General features: G+C 32.6%; 1 protein-coding gene across 1 annotated transcript; it reads left to right on the top strand.

Moving 5' to 3' along the window:
• Positions 1 to 566: 566 nt before the first annotated feature.
• Positions 567 to 13,422, top strand: LOC102698084 (heat shock factor protein 3-like). Its single transcript, XM_015351265.2, has 14 exons — positions 567 to 778; positions 1,880 to 1,988; positions 3,524 to 3,651; positions 4,817 to 4,941; positions 5,216 to 5,291; positions 6,239 to 6,300; positions 6,379 to 6,463; positions 9,415 to 9,551; positions 9,969 to 10,220; positions 10,573 to 10,678; positions 10,866 to 10,931; positions 11,274 to 11,340; positions 11,664 to 11,999; positions 12,344 to 13,422. The coding sequence occupies exons 1-14, from the start codon at positions 683 to 685 to the stop codon at positions 12,391 to 12,393; spliced, it is 1,695 nt and encodes a 564-aa protein (XP_015206751.1). The 5' UTR covers positions 567 to 682; the 3' UTR covers positions 12,394 to 13,422.
• The last annotated feature ends 1,849 nt before the right edge of the window (positions 13,423 to 15,271 follow it).

Genomic DNA, 15,271 nt, shown 5'->3' with positions numbered 1-15,271 from the left:
AAAATGTAACTTTTTTTAATTTTTCACTAGAACAATCAACTTTGCCTCTGAAGTGCTTAATGTACATAATGATAAGAATTATTTAATATAATGAATTCGGTGGATCTCCAAATACCGCAGGGTGTGTTACAGTCTTGGCCATTTTCTTCTGTCCGCTAATAATAGTGTAGAAATTCCTAACCGCAAATCATGTATGTGATCCTACCTCGAAAAATATCTTTAAACTGCAGCAAGCCAGAAACCGACTCAACTTCATCATTTCATTATTGTCCAGTCTGTTTCCGCGCAAGGTGGTTATTAGAGAGGATACATGTACTAAAAAATCTAAACACTTCGTTCCCTTCATAACAAATCAAAGGGTATTATACATTTAAAGCCTGTTTTAGAACAATAAACAAGTTACGTTTTCAAGCCAAAATGCACATCACAAAACCATTTTACGTACTAAACAATATTTTCGATTTTTTATTTTAACATTCGGGGCAAAATGATTCAGCACGTGTTTATAAAGTCCTTACGCTCAGCTGTATTACGAAACAGACAAAACCAGGAAGTGGAATGTACCACGTACGGATGCACTAACACAATCAACTACTAAAGGTTCGGTTACGGCGGAAGAGGACGTATTGTTTGCGTGTTTATTTCTTTAGGTGGCCACTTGAAGCAAACCAAAAACATCAAAATGGTGAAACAGAATATCAATCTCCAGGGATTTGTCTCAAAGCTCTGGACTTTGGTTGATAATTCAGACACCAATGATACTATTTGTTGGAGCTTGGTAAGGTCGCACACACAGGGAGTTCTTATTTTAGAATATTTTTTTGTTTCGTTTTTTTTTCCCCTCTTTATCAGTAGCTTAAATCGTGCTGAATATATATATATATGGCGGACGATTAATTAAACTTAGGTTTTCAGTTATGATTGGTGTAGCAATTCGTTATTTTATGTTAATTGTATTAAAATATCAAACTAGCCAGGCCGCAGACTTACTTAACACGCTAGCTACTGTATGTGACGCAATTTTAAAAAACTATAACTTTCTACTTATTTTGTTTGACAAATATGGTCAATTCTAAGTTAAATTAAGAGCAAAACACAATAAATAAATTGAAATAAAATAAAAAGTAAATGTATTGTTTGAAATGATAGTATTTTCTCACAAAACATACTGATCGTTTAATTTCCTTGTATATGTTGTTTTTGAAATGGATGCATAATATCTATTTCTGAAATCCCTATCATTGGTTAAACCGCACAAAAGTTACAGTGCTAGAACCTTAGAGGTTATACTGTACCTTTTGAGGTAATACTAAAGGTTACAAAAAGGTCTTTACACACGTATAATGTAGTTATCGCTAGTTTTCAACAGCAAATACAAGACTATACTACAGTGTAAATAAACGTAGAATAAATTATGTATATACAGTGACAGCTGCAATACAACATACGATTTTTTTATTATCTATGAGAGATATAAGAGATTGTATTGGAAAATTAACTCAGGTTTATGTTTAGACCAACAACCATCATTATGTGCATAGATAAAATGTAGCTGTCTTTGAGAATAATGAGGTTTTAAATTTTGTAGGAAATTACTTTTAGGAAAACAGTTTTTCTGATTACCAAATTCATTAAAATGTTTAAGGTACTGCATAACATAAATGCTTGTAAATTTCCCATGATCTTTTTTGTACTTCATTCTGAATAACCTTTTTTACAAGCTTTTAGAGACAAAGGATATGTACTGTATATATGCAGTATATATAAAACAATGGCTTCTTCCTTCAGTGAAACATACAGTATATGAAACATGCAAATAGTCTAGTATATATTACCTTAATAGCTTAAGAATGTGACTCATTGTCTTTTTTTTCCCTAGAATGGAATGAATTTCAGAATCATCGATGAACAGAAATTCACTGAGGAAATCCTTCCCAGATACTTCAAACACAATAACCTGTCTAGTTTTGTACGACAGCTCAACATGTGTAAGTATAAAATTTAGCAATGTTGTCATCAAATTATCATTTTGCCCCGATCAGTTGGTGTCACTTCCATGATTCATAATCTCATTTATGTCATGTAGTTTAGATCTTTGTTTTGCTTTGTATAGTCACAAGTGTTTCCTTGCTCTCCATAAACTTTAAAATGGGAAAAGTGATGTATAAATAACACTATTGTACCTCCAATTGGTAATTGGTAAATGTTGACCAGTTTCCTTTATGGTCATTTAATATATAGAAAGTGTGTATTCATTATATCATTCATGGATGAAAATATAATTTGAATGCATGTACAGTATGAGAAATTATATTACATAACTGGACATATCATATAACAGTTTGATTTGGACTTTTATGATCCTCTACATATGGATTTGTTTTGCTTCCGCAAAGTCATATTCTTAAAAAAAGTGTTTAAGTATTTTTTCTTTAATCATTCTAATAAAATATGTTTTCTAATGTATTTTTTTAAATGGCTGACACACACTGTCTGATTATTTGAGGACTTTTAACTAGAAAGAATTGTATATTGTATATTTGACAAGAATTAAAATAGAGCATTTTAACCTATAAACTGTACAAAATCTTTCTCAAGGTACCTAGATTAAACTTTTTCCATCCTTAGTAAACAGATTATTGTGTGGTCTTCCATAATGCAGTGATGTTGGTGGATGTTTGTAACTGAACTGTATCCTACCAGGACTGCCCAATAAACTGTAGCACAATATATACTGTAATAGTATTTTCTTATTGTATCCTCTTTCTCTGATATCCTGAAATGTATTTCTGTGATTATTCCTCTTATCTTATGGTTACACAGTAAGTACAAAGCATTGACAGGCAGCGTATAATGTGACAGTAAGCTGGTTTGCGGGAAGATATTAAAAAATGTGCACAAACCAGAGCAAAGAGCACACACATACTGCATGGTGAAGTAGTGAGTAGGTAGACTGTATATTACTATACTGAATAGAACTAAACAGTGAGCTTATGGTTATCAATTAGAAACTGTATAAATATTTTCTCATCTACAAATGTGTAAGCTTGTGACCATTTTGACTATACTATATGAAGCAGCATTACATGCCACTCATAGTTGTACTATGATGCATTTGCACTGAGCATAATTAGTCTTTTAAGAAAGTTTTTAGTTTATATTTAGGTGACTATTTCACCTTATTTGCTGTAATGGTATTTTCTTATTGTATCCTCTTTCTCTGAAGTCCTGAAATGTACTTCTGTGCCCCCTATGTTATTTTATGCCTCTGGTAACATCATTTTGGCTGACAAAGTGCTATCATGGAAGTCATCTATTTTACTATTGAAGTGTATGTAACAGTTTATATACTGCCATGGAATAAGCCAACATAATGAAGTCTCCTTGGAACTGTATCTCAGCTTCACTAAAAAGTGGTTTAATATTACAGGCTGTTAAGTGTTTCCTATCATTTCTTAGAATTTAGACCTGATGTCGTATAGCTAAGATGTATCTCAGTCATGTCATTTTATGTTCTTTCCAGATGGATTTCGAAAGTTGATAAACATTGAAGGTGGTCTGGTTAAATCAAAAAAACAAAATGTACTTGAATTTCATCACCCTTGTTTTCAGCAAGGCAAAGCAGATCTACTGGAGTTTATCAAGCGTAAGGTAAAAACAAAACAGTGACAGTCATTCTTTTTTTCAGTATTGCATTACGTTTTTTATAGTTTTTAGTTTATGCAAACCCAAAGTCATTTAAAATAAAAAGAAATCTGTATCGTTAAACATTATTAATGTATATAATTATAGAAATATTGTATACTTATTGCACTTTATATAAAATATTTCAGGCCAATATTTAATGTTTGTGAAGGCACAGTAATATTTAGTCTAAGTGTTCATTGCATCAAAGGTAAAAATATAGTGGGTTTACTATTCTCAGATATTGTATGTGTAGTGAATTCTGCAGATAATTTAAGTGGGTTCTTTCCAGGAATTATAACATGCCTTAGTCAGTCATTACCTGGTCTTATTTTAATGTGTATTGATACTTTGCCCCACTGCACTTAAACAGATTTATCTTGATAGGTGACTGAACCACATGTTTGCTCCTGTTCTTCTATAAATGGTAGTGTGAGATTCTGTTAGTCACAACCCTCTTTATGTGTTTGATTATGTCTGGTCACTTCAGCACTGGCAAATCACGCCTTTTCATTTTACTAGACATGACCAGAATTATCCCAAAGTGCCCTTAAAAACACTTGCTGTATATACGTTGCTTAGCAACATTGGACCCTTTTCTCTCCTTCATTTAGGAGCCATTTTAAATTATTTATTAATTTCTTTATTAACTGATGAGTAACACTTTTAGGGAATCACTAGGTCATTCTTGCAAAATCAAATATCAATAACCATCAAATCCCAATGCAGTAATGTCCACAAGTATGCACAGAACACTTAAAGAGCATGACAAAATTGTGGACACATTTACTTGCAAAGCAGGCTGTCTGAGAAGGTATTTTATAAGACTCTTGGTTTATAACCTCTTTGTTATTTTTTTTGTTTTGTTTTTTCCCTCCTGTTCTTATAAAAAAGAATCTCGAGTACACATCACAGGTCTCAGGTAGTTCTCAAACTTGTGGATATTCAAAATTTGGGGGGATTGTGCAAGTAAGAATGGTATACAGAAACCTCTGTGTAGATAGTCAAAACCACAGTAAATTAAAGGTTAGGTTTCTGGAAGAGGGAGTGACTTATAATATCAAAGCCAAGATTATATAATTGTATTGAAAATCCATGGGGTAATATGGTTGTAATTCTTCCAAAATAATAGGTGTCCTCTGTAAGAACAGAAGATACCAAGATAAGCCATGAAGACATGTACAAAGTACTGGAAAATGTGCAGCAAATGAAAGATAAACAAGGAGACATGGATCAAAAGCTCCAAAATATAAAGAGGTATGTAAGTGAAAATGATTTTCCAAAAAAAAGGTTAATATTATGTGAAATGGATATCAGGCCAAGGATTGGTATTTTTCATGAACTTCTGTATCTGTGAAAGCAAAATAAACTTCAAACCTGTGTTTCTATAATAAACTTCCATACAACTTTCCTGAGTAAAACGTTCCATAATTAGGTTCTGTTAACACAGTTGTACCAATTTTTCCCCACTTGTGTAGTTCAGACATTACCTATTAGATATTGAAGTACGATGTTTCTTTTTTTAATTCAGAGAAAATGAAACTTTATGGAAAGAGGTTGCATCACTACGAAGAAAGCACAATCAACAGCAGAAAACACTTGCCAAGGTATGTAACGAAATAGAAGCATGAAATTACTTGAGAAAATAAATTGTAGTTCTGGAATTTTAGTTTCTTATTCTACGAACATGCTTTTGAAATGCTAGTTTTGTTTTTAGTAAAGCCTAAATAACCCTGTATAACTTTCCATAGAAAAATGTAGAAATCTTCATCTTGTTGCCTTTTCCATATATTTATCATCCTTGCTTTTTTATATAACAAAATAAAAATGAGGAAAAAGTGCTCTAAGGGAAGTTTATTAAACTTGTGCACAAGTCAGAATTAACAAATGCAATATAATTGTTAATCAAATCAAATCATGCTAGCAGCAGGTATATCTAAAAATAACCTATTTATAAATGAATGTCTGTAAATGCAGAGGAATAGCATTTGTAATGTGAACTAAATTCCTGTATTGACCAATCATTTTGAAAGTGGTCAACCCATCCAGCATTAATTTAAATTACAATACAGTCTGCAGTGCATTGGTCTGTGAATTAGTATTTTTTGTCATCATTTTTTACATGACTTGGATGAAGGATTTACAGCACGTAAAGGAATAGGGATATATTAAGTATCCCTTAAATATAGATAAGTAGGTGTTTTGGAGAAGGTTATAGTATGTGTTGTTTCCTTATAAAAATAAAGAAGTATAAAGATATATCTGGTAAAGTTTTTTTTTGTCCTGTCCAATATACTTTAAATCATAAGATGTGTGTAGTTAAGAGACAATCAAAGTAAGTCTGATATTTGGGCTATTTTCACACCGTTTATTGGAGTTTATTTGAAACTTTTACATTACCATTACTATATGAGAATGTTTGGATCAGTTTCTTTAGATACTCAGGCTGCATACTACAATGTACACACAATTATTTGGCTGTGTAGATTCAGTTCATATCTTTATGTGTCAGCTGAGTGTATTTCTTCTAAAATTTGTTTTCATTTTATTTCAGGTGATTCAGTTCATACTAAGCCTTGTGCAAGGAAACTGTGTTGTTGGATTCCAAAGAAAAAGGTAATATATTGCCTTTCTGTCCATAACTACTAGGTAACTTGGATTTCAAAATAATTTACATTTTTTCTTTCTTTTTAGACCACTGATGATAGATTTATCAGAAGCACCACCTGCAAAATGCAGTAGAGACTTTGTTCTGAAAAGAAAGGAAAACACAGTCCCAGTAAGAAACTGCATTTCTTGTATTATTGTATTTTTGTTTCTTAAAATACCTTGTAAATTCAGTATTGTTGGTAGTTTGACAACATACTGTAGAAATGTTAAATTCTATGTCCAAACGTCTGTTCATAAATTGTGATCTAAATTGTGTAAGTACAACAGCAATGTCAATGGAATTTAGATTTTATTTTTTATATTTAAAGATTATGACTCCTTTTCAATGTTGTCTTCTCCTTCACAATGCATTGACGTTAATATTTTCTCAATTACTGTAAGGGATCTCCTTGTATCTACAGGTTCAGTCTTGGAATTCTGACTCCCTTTGGGGGGGTTTCAGTCAGCCTCAGCATTTCTCATGAAGGGGTAGATATATTCAGTACTTAATGCTTTTATCTCCACAAAAATTCATTGTTGTGACTTCAAAAGGGATATCTAATCATGTAAATATTGTGACAAACATTTGTAAATTTTCAATGCATAAATACTTAAACTCTTAATGCCACTTTCTCAATACAGTGAAAGGTATCATTAGTTTAAAGTGTTTCAAATAAAGTTATTAACAAAACCTGAATAGCAAAGCATTCCATGAACTTTTGAAAACATTACATTAAAAGGTTAACTATGCAGCCTTTTACTTACTGGAATGCTTTACTAACCAGCATTTTCTCCATAAACTTGCATCTTCTGTTGCATCCATCTTTTGGTAGTTCTGGATGCTGTTGAAAGGGTGTGCTCAATTACTTTAATACATCTGCCATAGTTCAGACGTAGTGTGTCATAATATAAATAAAGTATTCCATAATGTTTAGTATTGTTGAATTCAGGTATTCCACAGCTTGCATGAGTTTGTGCAGAAGGTAACACTTATGTCAGCTATGGAATACTATATCAATAATGCTTTCCGTAATCAATAATAATATTTTTGTAATTCAGAACATACTCTCACATTGTACAATCACACTTACACCTGTTAGCATTACAGTACTCAATGAATTAATACAGTAATACACATTAACGTTCTTTAGTAATAAATACACAGCAGAAATTATTCCAGGCAATGCACACATACAGTAACAAGATAGAGGCTGCAGACACTTTTAACAATAATTCTGATTTTCAGAGATCAGGGAGTACCTACTGTATATGATAACTCTAATGACACCAGATTTCACTATGTTTATCTTGTTACAGTAAAATCCGTGGAGATTAAGGGTTACAGGATACTTACAGTTAAAGTACTCACAGTTACATCAATGATCAGTGCTACTAGTGTAACTTAGCCTTTTAATATTCAAATTCAGTATAACTACAATAGTTTTACAGTAGTTTTACAATTATTTTAATTTAGAGCTACTAGTTTTGTGAAGAATTGTCATTCTGTAAATGTGGATTTCAATTTTTAAAGACGTTTTGATATTAGTATTTATGTTACATTCATAAAGAAAGAGAATACACATCTGTCTGTTATGGTAGAATATGACAGAAACCATTCCATCTTTGAATAATGTTTTTTATTTTTTTATTTTCAAACTGATATTCTGCCATTTTCATAATTTTTATGAAATCCTATACATGTATATCAGACCTAAACCAGCCAAACTGGTATCTGGTGTCCCCAAATAAACATAGTGGAGCTTTCCGAAACATAACAACATTATTGAGAAAAAAAAACCCATATATATTGTACATCTAAATACACATAATATTAATAACTGAAAGAGAGTTATCGAATAAATTATCTTTTTTGTTGCAGGTCTACTGATATTTTATTGATCAGACATGTCAAATGTAAATGCATTATGCTGTTCAATATGACAACACATCAGACCACATCAGAATACATTAAACAACTAGTAATTGAAAAAATAGGGTGCATAGCTGTACAAGCATACTTGTTCTGCTTGGGTTACAGATGTCTTTTTGGATTCTGTCCCATTCATCTTATTGAGTTAGGAAAAGTATGTGCCTTTCCATAGGTCTCGGAGCCATACAGCCATACAGATGCCTTGTCATTCCATATTGTCCTGTTAAATGTTCAGTGGGATTTAGGTTTGGCAAAGAGGCCATCTTTGGCATCACTGGTACATTTTCATCTTGACACAAATCTGTAGTTACACAAGTAGCATGAGGATGTGTGGTGTTGTGCTAGAATGTTGTCACAGGGATGGTAGCAAGTGAGATTTCAGATTAGACTTGATCAGTGTAGCACTGTACAGACAGGTTATCATCTATCATTACAAGAGGAGTTCTCTTTATAAAAAGTTGGATCTTTTCATAAAGTGGTCTCTTTTTCACAACAAGTAACATATTGTTCTGCACATCTGCACATTCGCTGAAATACATGAGGGTATGCTACATAAAACTTGATTAAAGAGGACTTTGCACCAGTGCTAGGGAATCCACTTGAGGTGACTTTGTTCAACCTTTAAAATACTTCAACCAAACCCGATATTCAACTCATTGCCTCCATCACTAAAGAGGAGTTGACTAAGACTTCACGTATCATAGGTTTACAGGTATATCATGGTCACTCATGAACTATAAATTAATCAAATAATTTATAACTCTTAATTAATATCCAAAATCTGTGTACTTTATTTTTCTAAACAATGCATAAATGAGGTGATAAGTTTGTTTTGATGCTTATTATTTAAAATATAAGCTTTTTTGTTTGATCTTTTAATACTTTTGTTTTATAAAAGTATTTTAATTCTTTATAGCCTGATGGTTGCAAAACTGTGTTGTTGATTAATAAACTGAATTTTCAGTCTGCATTTTATGTGCTCTGTGGTTAACTTTTCATATGAGTATTTTCTTCAAAGGACTACAGCTTATGTAAAATTGCCCCATAAGGGAACTATAGGGACAACTAAACAACTTATCCAGCAAATAATAAGTAATTAATAAGCTTGTTTTTCAAGTGTTACGTATGGAATTTCTTAATTTATTTCCCAGGTGACACAGACAAACAATAATGAATTTAAAGCCTCATCTTCAAGTGGTATAAGGATTGTGGAAGTCACAAATAAAGCCAAGCAAGCCCTAAGTGATGAGATATTAGCAGCTGGCACAGAAGAATCCACAACTGAGAGGTGAGTTTGGAGTTACTAGAATAGACAATACATAAAATGCCCACAAAAACATTACCTCAATGTGTATTTTTCAGTTAAATATTCAAAACTATTTTTTTCCACTAAACCAAACTATTAAGTTCAGTTATAGTGTATACATTAAGTAACTACATCTTCTTGCCTTTTCAGGCACACATTTATGCATTTTTAGTCCTTTAGAATTAGCTGATTTTGGAAGCATTTTTCAGACTTGATTGTTGATTGTTCTAGTGAGGTACAGAATATGTGCTGCTCCAAAGGAGGGACTATTGTCAAGCACAAAATACTTTTAACATTTTGTACATAAGTACTGCTTTCAAAGCTCAGCTGGATAAATTGGAACAGAAAAAGCAAAACAGGCCTGTGTCTTCTAACCACTGTTGAATTTAACATTTACAGGGATCTTCTGTCTGGTCCTGTAATTTCTGAGACCTCTGGTCATGACATCTCTAAATCCATAGCAATGGAAGACCCAGAAACAGTCGGCCATTGTTCAAGCAAGAATTCTGCACCTTTTGATGTCTGGGAGGAAGCCGCACCATCCGAAACAAAAGAAAGTGCCAGCAACTTGCAAGACGGCAGCTTAGATTCTATCATGACAGAAGAAAACGCTTCTGTGGCACCTCCTCAAAGCAAAGTAGTAATTAACAAGTAAGGAAATTTAAGATAGTGGATGTGTTTTTTTTTTTAAATAATGAAAGTGATAATTTATATGAACACATATAAGTAAACAAAAATATGTATTGTGGCTCTCTTTAAATCAGCCTAATTAAAAACTTCTCTGTTTTAATATTTTGCCATCATTCTTAATTTAGTAAAATTCAGGTAGATTGTATTAAGTCTTAGAATAGACTGCAAGAAGACTAATTTTTCTCATTTTTGACAATTCAGTGGAGTATATTAGTCAGGTTGATAAGTTTATGTAGTCCAAGGTCATTTTTGAATGTTGTCTAAAACCTTAACTAATGAACAGTGTATACTTCTTCCACCCTTTCCACCTTAGGAATGATATTCAGGACTTCACAGATGGCATTGATTCCAACTTTGAAGATTTGCAGACATTGCTTGCAGGAACGCAATTCAACATAAAGCCTGAATTCATCAGTGATGTAAGATGACCTTTATTCTTATTCATGGCTTCACTTTTAATTGTTAATTTACAATAATTATGTTGCAGTGGGTATGCACTGCATTGGCAATAATATATTGTTGTTACTGTATGTAACTGAAATGTGCTGTGTTGTTACTCTATATTTCTTTGTATTCATATTCAAATTCTTATTGTCCTTTTTACAGCTTTTTAATCCAGACCTATCTGCTATAGATATAAACATGCCAGAGAACATTCTTAACGTGACACCTGTAAGTAAACACAGTATTAAGAGATAAGATAAGATCACTTTAGTGGCCATATACAATTTCTTGTATTAGAAATGTGTCTTTTTGCATATCCCAACTATGCTCTCCATGAGACACACAGACAGGGAGAGAAGCTTTGGGTCAGAGCGCATGGTCAGCCATTACATTAGTATACACAGTAATATTGAATTTGGTGAAAGTTGCTATGGATATTTTGTTGCAATGTGAGAGGCTGTTTATACAGTAATGTAACAGTAACTCAAATTTGTTGTAAAATTAGAAATCCTTTATAGAATATATATGTATTACAGACAATTCTTTCTAAACATAGCCTGTTTTCTTCAGGTATCAGACTGGAATGAGAGCACCTTTGATGCACAGGGATCAAATGATACGCCAGGAAGCACTGAAGGTTAATTTCCTCTGCTGACATTTCATTCTGTTCACCAAATATTATAGTGTGGTGCATTTTGACATAAAAAGTTTGACATGGAAAACTAAAGAAAAACAGTAAGGGTTAATATAATTAGCATGCTGTTGGTTTGATGTTACTTTTAAAAATCCTTTAAAATGTTTTGTGTGGAGCTGGGAAATTGCAGTGTCTTTTCTAAATATTAATTTTGTCCTCAATGTTTGCTCTCTCAGACTTCTTAACAAGTGTTGTATTGTGTAGGAAGTATTCTGTGTATTTAATGTGTGTAATCTCTTTCATCATTATTTTTTGTGTCCTGACAGCAAATCAAGTGCTCCGGTACACACCAAGTAAGTTCCTGAGTGTGTTGGACGAATTGTGCAGCAACTTAGAACCTGAGGAGGGAAAGAAAAACGAAGTGGTCCCATATGTACCGGATAATTTCCTGAGTATATTGGATGAACTGTGCAATGATTTACACTCCAAGAAAGAAAGTAGTGAAAATACTTATTCTCTCTCTGGTGATGAGTCATTGGTTCCAGTAGTACCCCAGTTAGTTAATGAGGAGCCAATCTTCCAAACCCATGAAGGAAGTTCAGCATTTCCAGAAGAGGTCGATACAAATTACAGCTTGGAATTAAAAACAGAAGATGCAACAGGTAATTTATTTGCATTCAAAGGCTTTCTGTCCTCCAATTCTGTGTATCACATATTTTAAGGCTATTTTAGAAATGTAGTATTGTCCTCATTAAATGATAAAGGGAACTCTTTAAGGACAAACAGAAACATGATTGAACTTCCTAAACTGAGACCTCTTTGTCTGCTTCCATTATTTAGCTAGCCATACTCAGCTGGTTTGTCTTGTTTCTGCGACAGCATTCTATTCATGTAAAGTTTATTAGCCTGTATTATTCAGATGTGTAAAAGCAGAGGAATTTTGAGTCAGTAGTCTTAATGAGAATATACTGTATGTTTGGCCTCATCCCTGTCTTTCTTGTTTTAGGTGCAATTGATCTCAGCACAACTTTGCCAGAGGATGTTTTGAGTCTTTGACTATTGTTAACTGCAGTAACTCGCCATGGAGTTTGGAAAAGGGACTACAAAATATCTACGTTTAACTTCCATTGCTCCTCAGCTACAGTACCAAGTCAATTCAAGATAATATACTGAAAGATACTTGATGATTTACATTTTCCCATTTCAGAGATTGCTCTTTGTTCTGTTCCTTACCTACCCTGTGTTTTGCATCTCAGACTTGGTCAAGTGTAGACTTTTGTTTTAAGGTAGTTAAAACATTTTATATGCAAGTATAAATACAATAAAACATATTTTTAGTGAGATCACCTCTTTTGATATACAGTAACTTTTCAGTTTTAGTAAAGCTTTTTATGCCAGATACTGTTGGGACAATTGTGCAGAGAATGATGTGGTTAGCCCTTTTGACTTGTGGAAGAGTATATCCTTATAAGAACATTAAATCTGATCATTTGTGATCCAGGAGTGTATTTGTCAACAAGACCGAGCTCCAGTACTCTCGTGTTTTCAATTTACAACAATTTGACTTCTCTCTAGGTTTTGTGATAGATTTGTCATCTCTGACAAAAAGTTTTGGAGTCCCTAAATGATATTAAATTTTCAGCTTTGTCATGTTCTTCGGTATCGTGTGTAACGGCCCCGGGGGTTTCCGCCCTTGCCGCTCCTGCCCTGCCTGTTCATCACTCACTGCCTGGACAAGAACCCAGGTCTCCGGCGTCACGCAACAGGGAACTTGCCAGCTGAGCTAAAGCAGAACTCCCTCTGCCCAGGCAGCTGAGATCCCTGTTATATGCAGGGGCGTATTCGTTACACTTGACTGTAACTCTAGATCAAAGGATATACAGTATACAGTACAAGATGTGTATATATCATTATGTACAGTTTTATTATCTAGCATCTGTGATGAAGAAAATAGAATTGAGATTTTTAATGTTTGTAAACCAATTAAAGTCTTGTAATATTTATCTTAAATGTTACTGAATTGTTCTGCCTCCTCTCTCTCTTTATTACTTTATTACAATAAACTCCCCATAGATTATACCACCACCAGTGTTTTTTACTACTATTACAACTTTTAATTTTTTAATGCATGGAATAGAATACTCAAAAACTTTAAGATTGATTTTACAAAGAAGCATTAGCAGTCAAGGTGAAGTGTTGTAGTGTATGCATCTTATTTACTGATCAAATTAAAATGACTTATTGTCATGTGCTCATTTTGATTAACTGTTTTCATTGATTCAGTCCTCCCTACTAAGAGTAAAAATGCAGATGTGTTACCTAAAAACAAAATGTCATTTTCAGTAAAAGTTCTCAAATCATTAAGTGAAAACAGTAGAATAATGCAAAATGTCTTAGACTAACCAAAATAAATCTCAGAAATGCATTGATTACAAGTGTGCAATAATAGGTTTAAAGTTTATTCTTAATTTAGATGCAGAATATAAATTTTTCATTTGAAAAATATGAAACCATGTCTACTAGTTTGTCTACTAAAAGTTTTTTATGCATTCTGAAAGCTCAAACTCGGATGCTTTACACATTTTACACATATACTATACCATAGGGATTTCAAAGACAATTTCAAAGTTACCTTCTTCAGGTGTTATCAGGACATAGCTCCACAGCCAAAACATTACACTTGTACCAAAGGGTAGTATTGAAGAAAAAAAATATTATTTTCCTCTCTTTTCAACATGGAATAAACCTTGTTACTTGTTCCCTTGTAGCCTATGCATGCCGACGCAGCTACCTACTTGAACCACACGTGTAATGTCACATATTTGCCTATGTGTATGGTTTGGATGTTTTTTGAGACCCTTGTAGTTAAAAAAAAAAAAGTTATCAAGGATTGAAACATTCAATAAAATTAAATATTTGTCTATTTTTTTAAAAACATTATACTACTCTTGCAGTTACTGTATGTCTTGTACTTCATAGTGAAGAAACACTGATCAACATGTTGCTGAAACTAGAAGGCTTATTAAGTAATCCGTGATGTTTGAAATTACACTGCTCTATTTAATGAAAAGAAAAGGAGAACCTCCTTACAATAGTGCTCTTAATTTGTTTTTCTCATAGAGGGTTTTGTCTCATAACATTCACACAAAGATGATGTTTGCTGTCATTTTACTTCTATTGTGTTCAGGCATGGGTAGGTATTGTTCTTGGAAGTCTTGACCTTTTATCTTAAGTAATTGTCTATCCAGAATACTTCACATGAATGCACTGTAGAATAGTATAATTCTGCAGTAATGAAAAGTTGAGATTGCCGTTTTTATCATCACCTGAATCTTGGTAAGTGTTTGGTTCATGTTTCTTAAAATGTGTTATCTTTTAAAATATATGCATTTCTTTAATTTCAGTCTCAGAAATTTACAATTCAGACATTTTGGACAGTTGCTCTGCTTTTGTGAATTCACACAATACAGAAAATGTCTTTGTAGCTACAAATATCTTGAATTTCCATTTTATAAAAAATAGGTAAATTGCAGTTCTGGACACTGAAGAATTTCATTAATTTTAGTATTCTAAAATTATAATAGCTAAGAAATATTTTATGAAAATTAAACTTGATTAATATAATATTTTTCCAATACTTCTGTTTCAAAATAAACTTACATATGCATATTTTAACATGTGTAACATAATACAGGAGAATTCATAGATAATTTGAAAGAATGTTTTAAGTTTTCATTTTTGTACATCAGTAAATGAAATCACATTTATTTTCAAAAGTAAAAATAATTTTCATGGCCTACTGTTTTTGCATCATAATTGTTATTTTTTGTAAAATACATGCAGATTGGATGTAACAATTTGTGGAATGAAAAGGTTCAAAATATATAATTAGTATTACTAGCTGAGATATGATTCATGGGAGTATTGTGAGTGG

This window comes from Lepisosteus oculatus, chromosome 8 (genome assembly GCF_040954835.1).
Source record: "Lepisosteus oculatus isolate fLepOcu1 chromosome 8, fLepOcu1.hap2, whole genome shotgun sequence".
Classification (NCBI taxonomy): Eukaryota; Metazoa; Chordata; class Actinopteri; order Semionotiformes; family Lepisosteidae; genus Lepisosteus; species Lepisosteus oculatus.
The sequence above is the reverse complement of the archived record's forward strand: the minus strand, read 5'-3'. Positions and strand labels throughout refer to the sequence as shown.

Coding starts and splice junctions, on each gene's coding strand:
- LOC102698084 (XM_015351265.2), top strand. CDS start 683: ATGGTGAAACAGAATATCAATCTCCAGGGATTTGTCTCAAAGCTCTGG. Junction 3,652..4,816: donor TGGAGTTTATCAAGCGTAAG/GTAAAAACAAAA, acceptor CCAAAATAATAG/GTGTCCTCTGTAAGAACAGA. Junction 6,301..6,378: donor GTTGGATTCCAAAGAAAAAG/GTAATATATTGC, acceptor CTTTCTTTTTAG/ACCACTGATGATAGATTTAT.